Source organism: Apaloderma vittatum, unplaced genomic scaffold (assembly GCF_000703405.1).
Source record: "Apaloderma vittatum isolate BGI_N311 unplaced genomic scaffold, ASM70340v1 scaffold6935, whole genome shotgun sequence".
In the NCBI taxonomy this organism is placed as follows: domain Eukaryota; kingdom Metazoa; phylum Chordata; class Aves; order Trogoniformes; family Trogonidae; genus Apaloderma; species Apaloderma vittatum.
This window is the reverse complement of record NW_009715420.1, coordinates 144,795-165,050: the sequence shown is the minus strand read 5'-3', so window position 1 is coordinate 165,050 and position 20,256 is coordinate 144,795. Positions and strand designations below refer to the sequence as shown.

General features: G+C 40.5%; 1 protein-coding gene across 1 annotated transcript in view; it reads left to right on the top strand.

Annotated features, from left to right (window-relative positions):
• MCTP2 (multiple C2 domains, transmembrane 2) overlaps positions 1-20,256 on the top strand; it is a 108,777-nt gene that overhangs the window by 31,702 nt on the left and 56,819 nt on the right. Inside the window, exons 9-12 of the mRNA XM_009869135.1 lie at positions 7,082-7,246; positions 9,095-9,225; positions 15,673-15,859; positions 16,738-16,831. Coding sequence (XP_009867437.1) covers positions 7,082-7,246; positions 9,095-9,225; positions 15,673-15,859; positions 16,738-16,831 — 577 coding nt within the window. The remainder of the gene's footprint in view (positions 1-7,081; positions 7,247-9,094; positions 9,226-15,672; positions 15,860-16,737; positions 16,832-20,256) is intronic.

The window sequence follows — 20,256 nt, the reverse complement described above, 5'->3', positions numbered from 1 at the left end:
TTTTTGTCCAGAGTAGCCAAACTCGTGTCTTAGTTTCTTTCTCTGGAATGTGTTTGATTTTGGTCGTATGCTATACCTCATTGCATTGTGAATAGTTTTTTCACATACAGGGTTTTTGACCTATAGCTGTAAACCATACCAGCAGGTTGTTCAGCTCTCAAGACCCTGGCTTGTGCCTGAGCATTTTCTAAAAGAAATAAGAGATGCTGAAGCATGGTACTGAGTTAGGAGAAGAAAAAATATTGTTTAAAAGAGGTGGAAAAAAACCAACCCAGAGCTGCAACCCTGTGTTCTATTCTGTTCCAGTCACTAGAGGGTAGGAGAGCTTCAGTTCTTCCTAGGGAAGACACAGTTCATGCTCCAGCGTGATCTCTAAAGAAAAGCTCTGTGACCATCCAAAGGCAGTAAAAATATTTCCCAGCATGCGCTGGAAAAATCTGACAAAGCAGTATTTCCTCGTTTATTGATTCTGCTACTGCACTAAAACACTAGTACTGTACATCAATAACCATCTTTAGTTAGGAAACTCTGGTCTGTGGAAGCAGTACTAGCAGTTTGTGGCAGAACATAAAGGCTGGAAAGAAAAATTGTGTGCATGGGGAATATAGGTGTCTAGGGAAGGCACAAGAGGTTATGGAAGAATAGCCAGAGAGTATGATGGGGTAGAAAACAATGTTGCTGGACGAGATAAAGACACAGGAATAAGGAGAGCAGGGGAAATGGAGAGAGCTCTGTAATGGATATGTGAACTTGTCTCTGTTTTGGCTCCTGAGCTGATTCTAGTTGGTTGTTGCAGGAGAAAAAGGTTGTACACTTTCAGTTTGAGCATGTGAGCTGAGACAGATCTAAATTTCATCTCTGTAGGTTTACGCAAATAAAAGTTTTCTATTTGAAATAGTTTTCCTGGGTTTTTTTATACTGAATTGTAGCCAACCTCTGTTGTAATATTTAGCTCTTCTTCTACAAAGAGAGGAAAAATATTTTAAGGATGGACAAAATATAACTATCACTTTTTTAAAAAAAAATCTGTGTTGCCTATGTGAAAGAAATCTGGTTATACTTTTGATTTGACCATTTTATGTTATCTTAGTGTAGATCTGGCACATTAGTGTCCTAATTGATTCTGTTCACGTTCATCATGGAATTCTGGCTGGCCTCCCAAATTCACCTCGAATTGTTAGTACCCCTGTTGATGGCCTTAATACCTGATAACAATTCTATGTCAGACTGGCAAAGGGCTTCATGTGGGCTGTCATGGATACCGTATGCTCTTTCTGTATGTTCTCTGAGCTGCCTTGCTTTTTTGAAGAAAAAGCTATGTTTCAGGCTACAGCAAAAGCAGCAGCAGTACAAGACCTCCAGGCTAGCTATGGTTACCTCATGGTCATTACCAATAGTATGCAGGAAGGATTTCAGCAACTGAATATTGTCTTTTAAATCATTTTGGTACAAGAGCTGTTGGACTGGGTGATTTAGGTATCTGTTGATTACACAGTATATATTTTTCACTGACACTAGAAAGGAATCATTGCACATCTGGGCAGACTCCCAAGATATGGGCAGCACATCCAGATCCCTCGTTTTTCATGGGAGCTGAGAACAGCATTGTCCTCTGTGGGAGCTGTCTCCAAGAGCTCAGCTTTTTTCTTTTTCTCATGGAGGGTGGTTTTGCAAGGAGAAGAGGATACTGTTAGGCAGTATTGATATACGCACTCACATATGTGTATTGGTACGCTCTCCCCTCTTTTGTGTTTTTCTTTCTGGGGTTATCTGGGGCGCAGAGGGAGTTGGTAGCTATCTCGACTGGAGCCTAACATGGTCGGTGCTCAGTAGCCTTGTTTGTCCCGGGTGGCTTGAGTCTCACCCCAAGTGCCCTGCACGCTATTTCCAGCATTTGTACAGCTGAATAACCTTTAAGTGTTGAACATCTATGAAGCAAATAAGCAGGTTTGCTTGGGGTGGATTGACCCGCAGCAGCTCAGTCCTGAAACAAAAGCGACGCAATTGCCACCTTGATAGCCTAAGCTGATCGAATAAATTGGCTGAAAGGCTGACTGGAGTGAAGTGTTCCTCAGCATTTCATCACAGGGGAAAATCCCTTGTTCTCCTTTCCTTTTTTTTTTTTTTTCCCCCCTCCTGCGTGGGCTGTTAGGTTTCATTTTTCCCTGCCTCATTGTATTTGGCTTTCTCCCACAATACCCTGTGGGCAGCGACACTCTCCCAGTGTTTCGCGGAGCGGAGGGACTCGGTTGCCACAGGGTCACGCATCGTGGCGGCAATCTCCTGTCGGTTCACTTGCCTTTCTCGCTGCCCTCTCCTCTTACCCAAGGGGAGACTGCCTCTGCAAAATGGTTTCCCTGCCTAATGAGAAGTCCAAAGAGTCTTCCTATTTTGCGTGTTGTTGTTTTCTCAAATGGCAAATTACATGGCCCAGTTTCGACGTTGACCTCTTCACAAGGACTGCAGCAGGGTTTCTGTTGTCCTGTCTCATCCTTTTAAATGAAGGATGCGAGAGATGGGCTCTCTTCACACTTGGCCACCTCGCCATGTCATTTAAATGTACAATTTTTCTACATCTCTTTATTGCTTCAAAAACAAGTTTGAACTTGGGGCATGTATGTGTGTGTCAGGAAAAGTGACAGATTTGAAAGAAGCAGTCCTGATGCACCAGAGGGGATTTGCTGGGTGCCTATAGAGAGACATTATATACAAATGGTGTTATCAGGGAGACTTGAGCTCCTAAAGGATTTTGTGAAGCTGGGTCAATGAGTTGGTTCTTTCCCCTCCAAAGCTTCATCATTCTTGCTAGTCTCCAGTATTTGGCTCTGTGACGGCAGAATAAGACCTACCTGCTCATTCTTGTCCAGCTTTCTTTAAACCAGAACCAGAAATTAAAAACTTGGAAGTTGGTGTGAGAAGTTTTGGCATTTATTTTGAAACCAGAAGCTAGATTCTGAAAATTGTATTATGAGCACTGATTTTTAATTTTTACATTTGGGAATGTGGGATGTCTTCTAGGCAAAGAAGAACCATCTTCTGGTCCTCCTGTGGCAGAGTCTTACTCTGTGACCAGGCCATACTTTTGCTTCAGAGAAGAATATTCATTACTTACCTGATGTTGCACAGTCCCTAAATGAAATGGTCTCTTAGACTTTAAAAACATCTAGTTTGGTTTTTAAGAGTAAAGCTTGCTGGATATTTTTGTGCTTATTTTTTTCTTTCTGACTGGCTTGTTTGAAGGATGCTTTTTGTTCCAGTTATTATCCATTTTACAGCAGTGAACTGCTGATAAAGGTGACCTTTATGGTATCACCGGTTATTTGTGCACAGAGCCCAGCCAAGTCTCTCTATCTGGAGACAACCCCTCAAATTCTGGTCTCAAGGCTATCTTGAATTCAAAAGTGATCAGGGGTGGGGGCAGAAAAGAATAAGCAAACTTGTCCAGTGTCTTGTGCTTGGGACACATGGCAACTTCCACCACAAATCATGTGCTTCCTAATTTCCAGCCCTATAGTTTAATCTTAGCTTCAGTTAACTTTTCTGTATCTCTGCAAGGCACTTTTGCTTCTGCAGCTGGAAAGAGCTCAGCATCAGCAGCAGGAGGAGCTGAAGGACCCAAGTATGGAGATGCTTGTAGCCTGGGAGGTAACAGAGTGGGAAGAGCAGAACGGATAAAAATGCTTTAATGTTGTCACAGATTAAGCAGTTAAGTCGTCCTTTTCTGGCCAATATAGACAGGACCTTTGACTTTTCTGTTCTCATTGTGATGGCTGGAGGGAGGGAAAGTGTTTAGGATGTTTTTTAGGGGGGTTTATTTTTTTTCAGTGCTTGTTTTTGCTCCTAAGTAACTTTGTTGGACTAATTGCTGCACTCCTCTCTGCTCTGCAATAGTTTTGCCAACTCAGAGGGAGGCTGTGAAGTTTAGTCAATTAACTCTGTGTAAATCAGTTTAAAACAAGTAGGTGAGGGGTATCAGAGGTAAGACTTTTAAAATAACTAACGCAATATCATTTCCTTGTCACTGGGGAGGCATTTTCTGTAAGTGCAGGCTTCCCCAGGCAATGCTAAAGTTGACTCATTGACGGTCCGGATCTGTGTGTCCACCACACATCTAGATTTCCCCAGATGTGCTTCCTTCCAGAAACTGTGAGTGGAATCTGAGACACTGCCTGTTTGACTGGGATTTCCATCAGGGTGGTCAAAGGAACAGCCTGCCAAATACTTGTGGAGGCTGGAGAGGTGGCTCCAGAGCGTGCACAGAGCGTTTCCTTGGGGCGTGTGTAGATGGTAGGAGGCACAGGAGTTGTGCTGCACTTGCAGAGTACACGCTGTGGGAACGACCTGGGCAAGTCCCAGAAATCTGAAGTATCCTTAATGTGACAGGGTGTCTTGCAGGGGCATGAAGCAAGCAGCCTTCCCAGGCTCTGTGCCGCTCCATTTGGTGAGAGGCTTGTGGTGATGGCGGCAGGGCTGGACTAGGGGAGGTGGGAAGCAGACTGCAGTCATCGAGCCTGTGTTGAGGTGCTGCAGATCAACACCGTGCCCTAAACCAGTTGCAAACACCCTGACATCTCTATCCAGTGTGATGCTCTGAAGTGATGGTAGATCTCACCCAGAAAGGAGCCAGGTCCTGTTAGCTGGAGATCAACATACCTCTCTTCTGAGATGAGCCCAGAGTGCTTTTGCAGCTGCAGAACCATCTGAAAAAGGGGGGCAGGAGCCTGTTTGCTAAGGACCACCTGTGTTGGAAGGTCAGGGTTGATGCAATGCAATGTAGTCTACTAATACCAAGTCGCAGGTGCTGGTTTTTCCCAGGACTGTGTGGAATCTGGGGGGAAAAAAATAAATACTAAAAAAAAGTCCTTTGAACTGTCAAGTCAGTGGCTAAAAGGGTGACGTTGTATATGCTGAGGAACTGGGGTAAGAAGGCCTCCAACGCTGAGTGATTCCCAAAAATTCTGGCCTGGTTAAAAAAATGAAAAGAGTCTAAATTTGATTTGAAAAGTGAGTGATAACAACTGCCTTTTGTGTTCAGCCTGGACTCTTTGAAGAGAACTGGATTCTTTGTTTTTAAAAGAAATTGCATTGTGGATAATAAACTCTATCTGTTTGGGGTTTTTTTTGTATGTGTGTGAACTAACATCAAATACCTCTTCCTCCTCTGAGGAAGGAGCTGGTTGGGGGGGGGGATGTCAGGGAAAACCCTTAGTCCTACAGCAGCAAGTACATCACGTCAAACATGACTACGTTAAATACTAAAATGTTCAAAGTACGACCGAGATAGATAAAGGCTTTGATGGGAAGTGGATATTTCCCAGGGACATTACAAGCAATAATCCAGATGTTCTGGTGTAATGCAACGAGTGTCCACGGATCGATGTGGAGCTCCAGCCAAGCAGGGCCTGCTGTAGACCTCAGCCCTCCACTCCCATGCTGTTACGCCATATGGAAGCAATCTCCAGGCCCCTTTAATAGCCAGCTTTGGATTCCATTTTCACAGGGCTCATAGAGCTAAGTGGAGCTGTTTTATGGACAAGTTAGATAGAAGCCTTTCCAAGATAAACATCCAATTCGAAATTAGGACATACCAAGCTGCAAAATTATTTTAGGGCATATTTCATGGAAGCACTGCCATTTTTCTAAGGCGATTGCCAGACTGTAGAATGCCCTTTGATCCCTTGTGGACATTACTCCCTTTTTTATAAAAAGGATTTTGAAATAGTTGCAGTGTTTAGGGAGGAATATATCTGCCGGGACTTTGAAGTATGTCCATGGGAACAGTCATGCTTTAGCTTTTTGGCCTAAAAGACGAACTCTTTTTTAAAAAAAAGAAGAAAAAGTTATTACTTTGCAGCTGGATTTATGAATCAAAATCTCATTTTCTCTTTAAAGGTAAGAGTTTTTAACTAGTGTGCCAGGAGAGCCAAACAGGGTGTTTAAATAGAAGTATATTAATATGCTTGTGGGATTCAAAGGGTTGAGTATTTTAACCAGTAAAAAGCAAGTAAAAAAAAATTTGTGAGTTCACCACCCATGATTTAAGAATTTTGTTGCTGGGTAATTGATCCATAAAAAGTAATCTTCAGACATCAGGTGCTTTTGCAATCGTTTTATTTAGCAACAACATTTCTTACTTGCTTTTAAAGCTAACACGTCCTCTTTTAAAGTGACTTGTGAAATCTTCTCCTCCGTCTTGCTCCCACCTGTATGTGACATGATTGAAGCTCCAAAGTGTGGCGAGTTAAAAGTTGCTGCATAAGAATAAAATATGGCAGAGTTTCTACTGCGAGAAGAACAGTATAGCCTTGAGTTTTAATGTTTCCAGCTCACTCCCCCCAAATAAAGGCCTATTTAATCATCCTCTGTCCAATAAAATATTGCCAGTTAGCAAACGGTTAGCGCAGCCGTGCTGTGTGGGATGAAGCTGCGAAGGTAACAAATGTGGCTACCGGGTAACCATAACTCCAGATAAAGAGCCCGGCGGTGTCAGTGTTTTTTCAGCAGGCATCAGCGCGTTTGATTCGTGAGCTCAGTTTGTGGAAGCAGCCAAGGCAGCTGGCGATGGGCTGGTGAGTGATTGAGGAGGTTGGAAGATGCACGTCCAGCCTTTCACCTGGCCACAGACTTTACGATCCTGGGCTGTCTCCCCGGAAAGAACAGACCCACGTTTTATGGACGTAGTTGGAGACGTTTAGGAGTTTACTTTAGTTTCTCCCCTCTTTCACCTTTCCCTCCCCGTTGCTCTCCTGTGTCTCTCCCTGAGCCAAGGTAACAGATTGCTGTCGATGCTTGAGGTCTGCTCTTGCCAAAGCTCAGCCAGGCTAACTGAAGTCAACTTCTCATGGTGGTTTAAGCTAAATGCTGATTTTGCTCTGACGCTGAGCACCATCCTTTCGTTGGGCCAGATGTAGTATAGGACAGGCAGAAAATCCATAGCATCCTATCATCCTCCACTCCCTGCTTACTCCTAGGAGATCGTGGTAACTCTTTTACTTCTGGTGCTTTCATACCGCCATCAGTTTGAGCATAAAAATGTAGCTTTGGCTGTGTAAATGCTTCATGTCACTGACTTGCTTTTCAGTCAAGTTTCATGCGGAGCACGCGACTCTCCGACTCGTTGCGCAAGAACCAGTTATGGAATGGGCTGGTCACCATCACGCTCTTGGAGGGGAAGAACATCCCCGGCAGGGGCTTGGCAGAGATTTTTATTCTTCTCAAACTCGGAGATCAAAGATACAAGAGTAAGGTAAGTATTAAGGATTTCCTTAAGTTTGCTGAAGCCAATAAGGTACTTTGTGTTTCTTTTACTGGTGGTGCTACCTCAGATGGAACTGTTCTTGAATTTCTTTTATGTAAGCGAGATCAAAACCAGGAGACCAGATCAGGGACATTAACGTTTTACTAACATGTTTTACATGCTAATATAGAAATAGGAAGTTAGGAACATTGTGTGTATCTGTTCTTGTGTATTTAACATACTCGTCATCTTGATGGACGTTTGACATTAATAGAAATGAAATAAAAAGCTACATGCATTACACATGTTGTTTTCTTCTCTACCAGTACAAAAGCTAGGTTTGCAACGTTAGGTATGCTGGAAAAACGGACCTGAAATGATTCCCAGGGCAGAGGAATTTTTTTTTTTTTTTTTAAAGCACCTATCTTGCAAGATGTTACCTATAGTAGGGAAAAAAAAAAGTAAAACACAGAACAGTGAATATTCTATGGTTTTGATTTAATTTTTTATTCCTCTAGACTGTGTTTACTTGTATCCAGTACCATTTCATGGGAATCTGAGAAATGAATGAGGTTCCTAAAGATACACATTTCATCTCTGAAGGGGTGAATAAACATGATAATGAGAGGGGCTATAATTAAAGTAATATTGTGTTGAGAAAGCAAGAGCTCTGCATGTCATGAACTAGAAGAGCATAGGGAGGAAGAAGAGGAAACAAACAAACCCGCTCCTGTACAAAATGTACAGAGCAAATTCACAGAACATAATGTTCAAATGCAAGAACATCTGAAACCTGCACTCTGTCCCCCATATTGGATCTCAAACCAAGGTCACAAAATAATGTTTTTATTTAAAAAAACAGCTTTGAAAAATAACAAATGGATTAGCTATTTTAGAATAAATATATATTTTTCCAGTTAAGGTCCCTCTTTTTGTTTCCTTTTAATGGTCCATAGCCTGTGCCATGAATCTACTTGACTGCACTGTTTGCAGTCACAGAAAATTGAAAAGTTTGTAATGGAGAGTCAAGTACAACATTGTCTGCAGTGAGATAATTGCTTAGTATTTCTGTCTGCAGTCCAGCAAACGTTGGGGACTGCTGCTTTTACACCCTAATAAGACTTCAAATTGGCAGTGTTTCATGTTCTTTCCTGGAGTTGAATAAACTTATGAAGTATGATCTCTTGTGGTCTACAAAAGTGGCCAAGGTGGGAGGAATCTCAGTCATGGTCCAGCTAATCCTATCTTCTGTTCTCTCAGTGGCTGTGCTGCTATTGTTGGTGGGTAGTGTAGTGTGCCATGAATTGCAAGTGGTTTAAGTCCCAATCCAGTGAGTACTTAAAGTAACCTGAACACATGAACAATCTCACTGACCTCAGAGGAACAATTTACAGATATCAAATTAACTAGATGTTAATAACTTCAAGGCTGCTCCTTCTTTGCCTGTATCTTACTGCACAAGGGTGGACATACTGGTTTGTGTTCCTTATTTCATTCAAAACTCTTTCCAGGTGATTGCCCTCAAAAGTTTTATTCTTGATTTCTTTCAGTGTGTGATATTGATTAATGAAAACAGTCCACTGAAAGTGGAGGTGGTAGATCCACCTCACTTTTCAGAATTTCTCCAGCTGTACATTCGTGCCACACTTGCATATTTATCGTTACTGGGAGAGAGGAAAGAGAGTTTTTAAGGAAGATGAGGCTGTGCATGGTGGGCTGGGGAGGTTTGATTGGAATGACCTTAGTACTTGATGCCCTAATGTTCAGCCGTGTTTTTGTAGAAGAATTGATGTGTGATTTACTGTGGAAATAAGTACCGTGTAAGAAAAGTAAATGTTATAACTGCATGTTTTCTAGACACTGTGTAAGAGTGCAAATCCTCAGTGGAGGGAACAGTTTGATTTTCACTACTTCTCTGACAGGAAGGATATGTTGGACATTGAGGTCTGGAGAAAGGATAACAAAAAGCATGAGGAACTTTTGGGAACGTAAGTTTTTTTTGTTGTTGCTGGGTTTTTTGGGGGATAAGTGCAAAAGAGAATGTGATTTCTGTTATTATTATTCACATTATTTTCATTACCAGCATCAGGCTGTATGCTTCTTTTCTTATTCCAGTCATGTCTAGATGCCTCTGTAAGGGTATGTTCATTAAAACCTATTAATGAGTAATTGATTAGCCATAGCCTCAATGCAGAGACACTCGAGCTGACTCTGCACATGCTGTCTGTAAAATTCTGAATCCCCTGTGAGCTCAGTGGCAGCAAGGAGGGCAGTACTCATCTGTGTTTGGTGACGGGGCTCCAGACTCCACTGGGCTCTGGCCAGGATGATTTGCAGCTGCAGGCTGGCACCAGCTCAGGGATTTTTGTGCTCCTTTTGAGAGTGGCTCCGGTGTCTCTTTTTTATTTTCTGCATGCACTTTGATGGTGTGCTCTTGTAGCTTTGTTTACATGTGGGTCCTGTTATGTGGGTTTGTTTTTTTAAGGTGATCTCTTCCTCATTGCAGAGGACTAATCTCTGTGGGTTTGGTGCCCTGTGCTACTGCACAAGCTGGTGTTATTTAAAGCATCATTTTCAGGGGCAGCCTCACAGTAGATCTGCCCATCTCCTGACTGACACTGGATTTTGTTCCGCTGCATTATGCCGCTATAGCTTCAAATCTTCAAGTAGCAGTCTTATGCCATCTTAGCAGATGAGACTTTTTGTGGGAGGGCTGTCAACCTTTTCTACTAATTTTTAAATGGAAATAAAATATGATTGCAACTCTTATATTCTGCCTTTCCCTTCCACTCCACTCCATCTTATTTTACACAGTGTTAGTAGAGCCTTGGTTTCATGGTAATAACCATATCTTTCCTTCTGTTGCCTCCTCCCTTCTTTTGGCTTGCAGTATTTTCTTCTAGACCCATCTCCCCATATTTCATCTGCATGGTTGGCTACATGCAGCAGTACCAAGAACTATTTAATTTACTGGAGCCCCCCTTGGGTCTGCCCATGCTTATTCACTTACAGGATCCATACCACAACCTCTAAAATCTTTAGGGCAGGGATCCTGTCTGCAGTTGTTTGCCATTCTCACCTGGCGAGCGTTTCACAACTTACTGACTAAATAACAGTAACTCATAAGAACATTCTCTTTAAACATTCAAATAGTTCAGAACTATTCACTGCACAGAACAATGCCCTTTGGCTCTACAAATGTTTGTGGTTTTGCAGAGCAGGAAATGCTTTCTGGCTGAATGCTGTTGCTCATCACATGGAGAAGTGGCTGAAGATGAATCTGTTCCTTCCATTCTCACAGTCACTTTTGTTACTTCTGATATTCTGTTTACAGTTAAGAGATGTAGCAGTGTTTGCAGCTTGCCTCTGCTCAGTCTCCCTGATGCTGGAGCAATTCTTCCTTAGGTTTTTCCCCTCTGTTGTGTTTTTTTTTTGTTGTTTGTGTTGTGTGTTTTTTTTAATACTGGTTTCTGACAGGTGGTGTTCAGTATGGCAAAAAATCGTCAGCAAAATGTTCTACTATTAAAGATTTCAGCACTGGGAAAGCCTGTGTCTGTTAGATTTAGTTTAAAGTTATTTTTGCTGTCTATGTGGAGAGAAAAAATATTGCTGCTATTGCCGTAAGCACAGCAAATTCGCTGCAGCATCAAAACAAGAACAAAATTGTACTAGATTTTAAAGAGCAATTGCAAGAATAGGTAAACACCAAATGCATAATGAGTCTTGTTTGTCCAGTGTAGAAACTTCTGACACACAATAAATAATATTTTATGAAGGGTTCAAATGCAGTCTAATCTGGAAAAGGATCTCGTAGGGAAAACAGCATTATGAGGTGCTGTGTTTATTGTCTCCATGACTTCCAAGTTGAGTTTTGAGATTTCTGGATTTCACAACATCATTGTAAGAAAGCTTCTTAAGTAAAATGTTTGCAGATTATATTTGGTCGTTGCACATAGCAGTTTACTCTAGCTACTCAAATAATTGGCATAATTTTAGGGAAAAAAAGCAAAATTTTCTGTATCTGAATTAATTGTGGATAGGGGAGCATGACGAATCCTAACTCTCAAGGCTATTTAGTTGAACTGTGTTGGCTAGACCTTTAAATCATAGAATCATAGAATGGCATGGGCTGGAAGGGACCTTGGAGATCATCTAGTCCAACCTCCCTGTCATGGGCAGGGGACGCCACCTCTCGACTAGGCCAGGCAACACATGGGGACCGAGCGGGAATTGAACCCGTGACCTTGGTGTTGGCCATTGTTGTCAGCATCGCGCTCAAACCACTGAGCTAACCGGCCCCCTAAATATATGTATATTTTTAATATTTAAAAGGAGATGTACAAGGTGGATTCATATCTGATAATCCAGACGGCTGAACTTGTGTGGAATAAAGACTCCTGTTAAGTCCCTTAGGCCCAGGTTTTCATGTTGGGTGGATGCATTAAGCCCCTGGAACAGAGTTCTTCTCCAGGTTCCAGTGAAATAATCCCTCTATTTAGTCTGCACAGAACTGTTAGTAACATTTATTAAGTGCTTTTTGTGTCCTTTGGGATAAGAGGTATGCTATAAACAGGAGACAATGTTAATGTATATTAATAAACAAAGGTGTTAACATGTGCAGAATTTAACCAGGCAGAGTTAAATTGTTTATGCCAGGTTGTTAGAGAGTGTTTCTGCCTTAAAGAATATGTTGTGAAAAGGAGATGCTGTAGAGAGCGGTGGAGGTTTTTTCATCGTGTATTTACCTCAAGAAAGAGGTTTTACAAAAAATTGCTAAACTTAAGACCACAAGCTATGAGATTGGAGTGCATCCAATATCTTTATGATGAATACCTCCAGGAAAAAGTGTCTTTACAGCAAGAAATAATCTTTATTTTAAAGGACATGCCGTTGGGATGAAGCAGTAAAATCTGCTATGACTGTGTCCAAACCTTTCAATTTAATTTTGCCAAGCCATAGGAAGAATCAGGTAACCAAAATTTATCTGCAGAATATTAATTATCTCCCTGACATGTGTGGCATTTGAAATTCCTTTTCAAATATTAATCATAGATGCATCGTATTGTACACAGTTATAATGATTCTGACCTCTTCTGTGAAGGGCTTTCAAGAATTCTGTGGAGGAAGAAAATGGCAATGTTTTGTGTAGATTTTTTTCAGATGTATTTAGACATATATATTTAAGAATATTTGCCACAATTTGATGAACTGATAAAATACAGCTCCATGACTACTGGTAAGAGGCTGAGCTCTGTACCTTTTAGCAAAATTTTAACATTTAATTCCCTGATAAAATTAAATAATTTAACCCCAAATTTCTTTTGCATGTTCTCAAGTAATATTTTTCTGTAAAATGCCTAAAAAAAGGGGGAAAATGTTTGACAGATAAAGATGAGGACTGAAAGTCAAAAGAACAGTTTTAAATGGAAACTCAAGCTGTGGTGTAATACTCTGCAGGACTGCAGGTTGGTATAAAGCTGTAGACCTCAATATTGATCAGAAGGAGGAAAGAGAGCATTTAATTAATTGTGGTTAAAAAAAAAAAAGTGATGCATTTGTGTGCACAGTGCGTTCTTAACTTACAGAACTGTCTCACCTACAGATCATACATATAGCCATGTGTGTGAAAAATTACACCTGAATTTAACATATAATATAGCAAAAGATGACAAGAAGCAGAGCTGTCCTATTCTAAGGTAGGATTGCTATGATGAGCATTTAACTCAAGGTATCATTTGCATCACCTAAAATACAAATAGTCTGAGAGTTTTGCCCTTTGTATTCAATTCAGGCAACTTTTGAGCAAAAAGTGGATTGCCTCCATTGGTTATGCTGTGCCCATCACAATTGTCTTTTACCACTTTCATCTGAAATAATTATCTGTAATATGGTCTTGCAGATAGGAAGCTGAGAAAGAAGGAAAGGAAGAGTTTCTTTTTCAGGAGAATGGGGATAATAGTTTGGGAATCACTAGGCTTGTTTTTAGAGTATAGAAGTGTTTGCTTGGAAACTGGTGAATTTGTACAATAAATTGAATGTCTAACTGTTTGGCGAAGCTGAATTTCCTGCAGTCTGGTCAATTCTGTTGCATAACCTGAATGAAACAGTTTGTCTTTTTTTTTTCCCCTTAGCCTTTTGCCATTTGCAAGTGCAAATGTGGATTTTCTTTTCAGTTCCTCAAAAGAAAATATGGAGGCACACCATCACCTTGAGTGAACACAGATGTTTTAAGGAAGTTAGTGTGTACAGAAATCAGACATGATTTGAGGAAGAAATGCTTATACTCGACCTCCTGCTGTTTTCCCCTCCACACTTGCATCCCTCCTACCCCCACGCCCAAATACTCAATCTTTTATTTGACCTTTGACTAATCAAATTCTTTAGAGAAACCATTCTAATTTGCCAAAACAAGCTAGACTTATATTTAACTTTGAGATATGAGAGATTTCTGAGATTATCTGTTGGTTCAGACCAATGCACTGTTATCTTTTCTGTCTTACCTCATAGAAAGCGCTTAATGTAAAAAAGTAAATGCAGCTTTTCCCAGTGGTGGATTGTGAGTGGGTGGTGTATGAAATGCTGATGTGGGAGACGTGGCCTCCCTTGCCAGCTGAACCACAGACCAGCTGGGTGACCCTGAGTTTTCTCCTTTCTTTCCTTAAGCTTTTTCATCTGTTAAATAAAAACCAAAAACTTGCACAAACCCAAACAAGATAAAGGTACATTGCCCCTTTTGTAGTGATACCTAAAGTATCAGTAAAACTGCTGTGTTTTGAGAAGCCACTGTGGTTACACAGCCAAGGTGATGTTGACCTGTAGTGTGGAAGTGATAAGGTCTTTTTCTCAGATGTTTGCCTTTTTCTTGTTGGTTTGTTTTCCTTTCTTCTGTAATGCCTCTTGTCATATCTTTCTGAAGAGTCTAAATGTAGCAATGAGCTTTAAAGGCAACCTCTTGCACCTGGAAACTGTGTTGAGAGTAAGCCCATGTGCCAAACAACATTGGCACTCTTCTTAGTTTATTTTCTTTCTTTCAAAACACTTGAAAGCAGTTAATAAGAGTAAAAGTGCAACCTGTTGTACATTCAGGGCAGTGAAGGGGAAAGTCATCCCCATTGACTGCGGTCAGAAGCAGCTTGCACAAAGAACTGTGTTTTGATACATGGAGCTATGGCTCATCAAAGCAACAAGTTTACTTCATAATACAGCTTCTTATGTTTTCAGGCTAAAATGTTCTGGGATTTTTTAGATTTTTTTTCTTCAGCCCCCTTAGCATTCACAGAAAATAGGCTGTTAAAAAGCAGAAAGCATGCAATTTATAGCAGATGGGTATAAACTGCTCCAGCTCTACTACTGGAATGGGATCAATCAGGAGCACTACATGCACCATTTACCCAGAAGAAACCCACCTGGGGGAACCCTGTGGAATTTTAGCCTATTAAGACAACACCTTAACAAGTTTAGTTTAAATAAAAACTTGTCGGCAGGCATTAAGCGGAGCGAAAGCTCTGGCCCTCCGTCATTTCGCTTACCAACCCGTTGAGAAATGCGACTCCCCTCGCACTGTGGCAGCAAAGCTTCTCCTTCCTTATTCTGGGTTTGTTGAGGTGGATTTTTTTTGCCTTTTTCATCTGTAAGTTTTGTTCAGCCTGTTCTTAAAAGGCAAGCCCCACGGAGGTTCAAAATTTCCACTCCATTTACTGGACTTCTAAATAGAAGCCATTTAACCAAACCAAGTGATTAGGCTTTCTGTTGCATTTAACTGCCCTCTGTGATCTCTCTCTGCTTTAGCCCACACTCATCTTTTATTATTGTCTCTATGAATGTTTCTTTTATCTCCTCCTTATTATTATTTTTGGAGCAAGTATCAGGTTAATGATACATATTACGTGTAAGAGGTATGGGGGGTGGGATTTTTAAGGCAATCCTTCCCTTTGGGAAATATAACAGTACACCGAAAATGTAGCTCTAGTAAGGCTTGTAAAAGAGATTGGGGCATACAGTATAATGTAGCATAAAATGGAGTATCTGACTTTAAAGAAACTAATCTATTTTAGGCTAATGTTTGAAGTTTTGCACTTGCCCCTTTTCTTTTCCCCCAGGTGAAATAAAATTGTGTTTCAAATCCATCACAAAACACGAGGGGATTTTAGAGGGGAAGTGAGGCAGGCTGGAGTTAGGTTTTCCTACCATACTTGCAGCACAAACCTCTTCCACTTACCAGTTTGTGAACCAGAAAACAAAACTTGACAGTAAATGCAACAGAAACTGGCTAATTGGTTTCCATGTTTAATAATGAGATTTTTATCTTTTTTGTTGTTTCCAACTCGAACAAGCAATATGTTTTGGTGCCTGTTTGCTACTGAAATCAAGATAAATGTTGTTGTTTTTGATTTTATTTATTCTTTCTCAGCTCCCTTTTCTTAATACTGTTCTAGGTGCCAAGTTGACATTGCTGCCCTGCCAACGAAGCAGACCAATTGCTTAGAGCTGCCTCTGGAAAAACACCCAGGATCGCTGCTAATGTTGATTACGGTTGCCCCATGCACAGGAGTGTCTATCTCTGATCTGTGTGTCTGCCCTTTGGGAGACCCCAGTGAACGCCAACAGATTTCACAGCGCTATGTGAGTTTACTTTTTTCTTTTTTTTTTTTTTTCCCCTCCTTTAATTTTGAAAGTAGTCAGAATTGCAGGAAAAAAAAATTAATAAAATTGTCCCATCATAATAACATGTATCCTGCCAGAGAAAACTATTACACAAAATAGTTACTGTGTTTAGAATGCCAAGGAGGTTGGTAGTGCAGGTAGACCCAAACAATTTGGCTTCCTGTAATTGTTGAGTTTTAAACTAATATTTTTCTTCGCAAGCTTGAATTATAGTAAGAGATTATCATGAAGAGTGGGAGACGCTGAATATCATGGAAAGATCATAGTATCCTTAGCTTTCTTTGCTCCTTTGAAGAGGATACGCTCTGGACTTCCAGCTGTTGATGACTGGAAGCCACGACGATGGCTTCCAACCTCAAAAGCTGGCCAGAGAGGATTAAGCCTGTCTTTCTCAAATGGGGTGCGAGACTTGAGGCATGAGGAACTTGAACCACATAAGTTCAAGTTTTTGAGGACAGTTCCCTCACTCCTGATTGAGTGTGCTGCCTTCCTGACTCACGCTGCTTCTCCGGGTCTCTCTCTGTCTCATTTTCTGTTTCAAATGGCAGATGATAATTGCATAAATATGCAGGGCTCTTTCCAATCTCCATAACATGGAACTGATATGAATGGAGAATTTCCTTAAGGAGCAGGTAGTGTGTGTTGTCCTGAACCTCAGGGTCATGTTGCAGTGATACTGGGATAGTGGACATGTATTTAGGAGTATATCAACTTCTAAACTGAAACACTGCAGAAATAGCTATGGGTTTAAAAATGTAAGTCACTTAGTAGTTAAATAATTTCTGTTTCTTACTGAATTGCAAATGAAAGATGTCTTAATGCTTTCCTCTTTGCAGTGTATAAAGAATTCCTTTCGGGACATAAAGGACATTGGCTTCTTACAAGTCAAAGTTTTAAAGGCAGTGGACCTGTTGGCAGCAGATTTTGCAGGTATTTTATTTCTATTTTACAGCATATGCTGCTATAGTATATCGTGAGTGCTACTTAAATTTTATCCAGTGCTGTCAGCAGATAAAAGAAAACTAAATCTTCCCATCATTTCTCCAGCAGTGGACCTGCCTCAGGGAACTGAGATACCAAAAGATTTTGACTCCCAATGGTACATGGGAAGGTCCAGCAGATGGAGATTTGATTTCCCTTTTAGGTCTGAGCAGTGTGACCAATAACTTAACACTTAGCATGGTGTGCTGTTGTATTTTCCAGCAGCGATATGTAAAATAAGAGTCAGTATAAAGTGATGATGCCTGCAAAGCAGCTTATCCATCTTTTACCAGGTGTCTTGTGAGTTCATGAACGAGACTGAGGCTTTTGCAGGTGTTTTATACATTGATAAGCGTATGGGTTTGGGTGGTGCTACAGGCTGTCACCCCCCAAAAAAATAAAGCTTGCTAGTGATGGGCTTATGAGTGTGATAGTTTCTCTTACAGCTTGTTTGAGGCTTCAGTTGGGGATTATCCTACTTCAGGAAAAAGGATGGATTTTTCACTGAGCTGTGCCTCAAATCGTGCTTGGTCCTGACAGCAATGGACTCTAACACCTTTTAAAAATACAACTTTATATTGTTTCTCCAGGGAGGGTCTAGGGAATTGATGCTTCTCTGTAGCCACTGCCTGGATATTGTTATTTTTATTATCATCTTCTCTAGGATTCTGGAGACCTTTTAATTCCCCTCTGTATCTTGCAGCAGCTCGTAATTCACAGACACAGCATTGCATGTTGTGTATCTGCTGACAGTCATTTTTTAAGATAACTTTTTGATAAAGGCTTGAAAGATGCTAGAGGAAAAAACACTCTTGCCCCATTCCCTGGTATTCATGAAGATATTGTAATATAAGAGAACGTTGCTCCTAATCATGATACTATTTCGGTTTCAATTCACTGCTTAAGCCTGCAGTGAGGAAAAAAATGTTGCTGCAGAGAGTAGTACTTTAAGGAACTGAAGAACTTATTTTGAAAACAAACAAAAAACTTGCCAATAATGAAAGGTAGATTGTACAGGACTGTATTTCTAGATTGACGTACTGTATATTTCTATATGGAATTAGGTGTGTGACTGCACCTTACTAACAAATTTAATCAGAAGCGTACCACAACGAAGTAGGACCTTTGGCAAACAGCAAGGCTAGGACTGTCTAGAAATATGTGAGATTTTAATATAGACAGTGTCTGGGGAAAGGGCTGAGCCTGGAATGTTATCTACCCTTTGGAAAACTTCACTGATGTTAATGCAGTTGATGGATTTGGCCCCTTTTCCCTCCATACTTAAACAGGAGCATGTGGGTGGATAATGAACATTGGAAGAGACACGCAGGTTCTTGATTCTGCAATTCAAAGACTTTTCATACTGAGTATGTGACACACATTCCTTGTGCATAGCACAGAATGAAATTCTGCTTAAGTAAAAGGTTACTCAGTCTGTCATTATATTCAAAATAACCCAGGCTTTGAGCCTGATTCATGAAGCAAATGACAAATTGTTTTTCAATGGCAGTGCTGAAAATATCCTGGTATTATGCTGTAATAGGCCCACCAAATTGCAAAAGGATGCAGCCATTTTAGGTAAAAATAGCATAATTTCTGATCGTGAAATGAGAGACATAAAGATTAATTATCTGTTCTGAGCCATTCATAAATGATTAGTGCAGCAATTATGGGCTTCCATAATAGAGCCCTCCTAGAGCAGTGCCATATTTCCTGCATTGCCAGGGAGACTGCTCAGATTTATTGTTATTGATAAAAGTAAAATCAAAGTCCAGCTAAAAATCTGATGAGGAGAAAATAACAGAGACAATAAAGAGGTAAAAAGATTTCCGAAGGTTAATAGAGGAGCAGTAGGAGCAGGTAGTCTTCCCTCCCTGTCGTGCCCCATAGCAGTCCTGAGTCTTGCGTGCGGGAACTTCTGCAGACCAGTCGTCTGCTGACAAGTGTGAGGCCACCTGATTCCCACAGTAAAGACTGGATTTTGGTGTGGTTGGGATTTCTGTTGTCAGTTGATTATACATTGGCATTATAGATTTTAATTGCAAATTTTTAGCCTGCTGTAATAATAGCTATCAGAAAACAACATAGTACATGGGCTTTGGTTTTGAATGGTGTTTTGAAAATCCATGTGTTACCTTTTGACATAGATTTTAGGCTAGTTTCCACACAACCATATCGAGTATGTACAAGCTCTTCAAGCCACAACTAGCCCAGTTTGAGCCTTCTGTACTTTTATACTCCTAGAAAATATTTTTGTTGATGTGAAAATGACTTTTTCTGCTTTGTTGGATGTTTTCTATGTACTCATGAAAGTTCTTCTCAAACACTGCATTTGCTCACTGACCAAAAAATAGCATTCAGAATACCAAATTATACAGTGGGATTGGTTTTGGCATATACCACTTTGCATCTCAAGCAGTATCTCTGAAAGGCTACATGCATTTTCCACATTTATCAGGGAACAGCTGAAAAGAAGGTAAACAGATTCCAGCGATACACATGGTCTTTAAACTTTACCAGTATTGACCAGTTAATACCCACTGTTTACATACTGGAAAAATTTCTCTTTAGTTTATAAACTTCTTGGAGTAAGAACCTTAAGAGGTCTGCATTAATAATACCAAAAATAAAGATTACGACAGACAGCTTTTGCTTAAATATCTTGTTTGTCTGCTGTCTAAATTCCTGCATTGCTGGCATATTTAGTTGACTACGTAGAAGTTAGACTGGAGTGTCTGTGGCCGAATTAATTAAGGTGAAATAATTAAGATGAGATTAAATCAGATATTGAACCAGACATGCTGATACAGGGCACGCTGTTCAGAATGAAAAATACTGAGCTGCAATAAGTTGGGAAAGCTACAAATTCATGTAATGTTGGTTATCAATAAAATACATTAGCAAACGTGTCTTTGCCAAAATTGGTTCCACATCGACATCCTACGGCATGGGGTAGGGTCTTCATAGCTTTAAGGACGTTCTTAATCATGTAATCATCTGAACACCGCCACAGATTATAAGCAGAGGATAAAATAGAGCTGTAACTGCAGCACTGCTGTTTACCTGGCTTGGAATGATGATCCTGCTTTCGTAATGTTGTCCGAGTAACTGTCAACATGAGCAGATTTTTTCTTGCTATAAAGACTTAGAAATGATTCACGGTTAAGTCTCAGATTTCGGGTATTAGTGAAGCCACTTGAAAGACTTGTAAGGTGTTAGAGTTTCCAGAACTGAGTTTACTTTGGAGACATTGTTTATTTAGCAAGTCATTTCAACAGAAAGAGGCAATTTGCAGTTGTCTTAATGGATCTAATTTTATTTGACTAACTGCTTATTCAGCCTTACGGCAAAGAAAGAGTGGGCATGTTAAATAC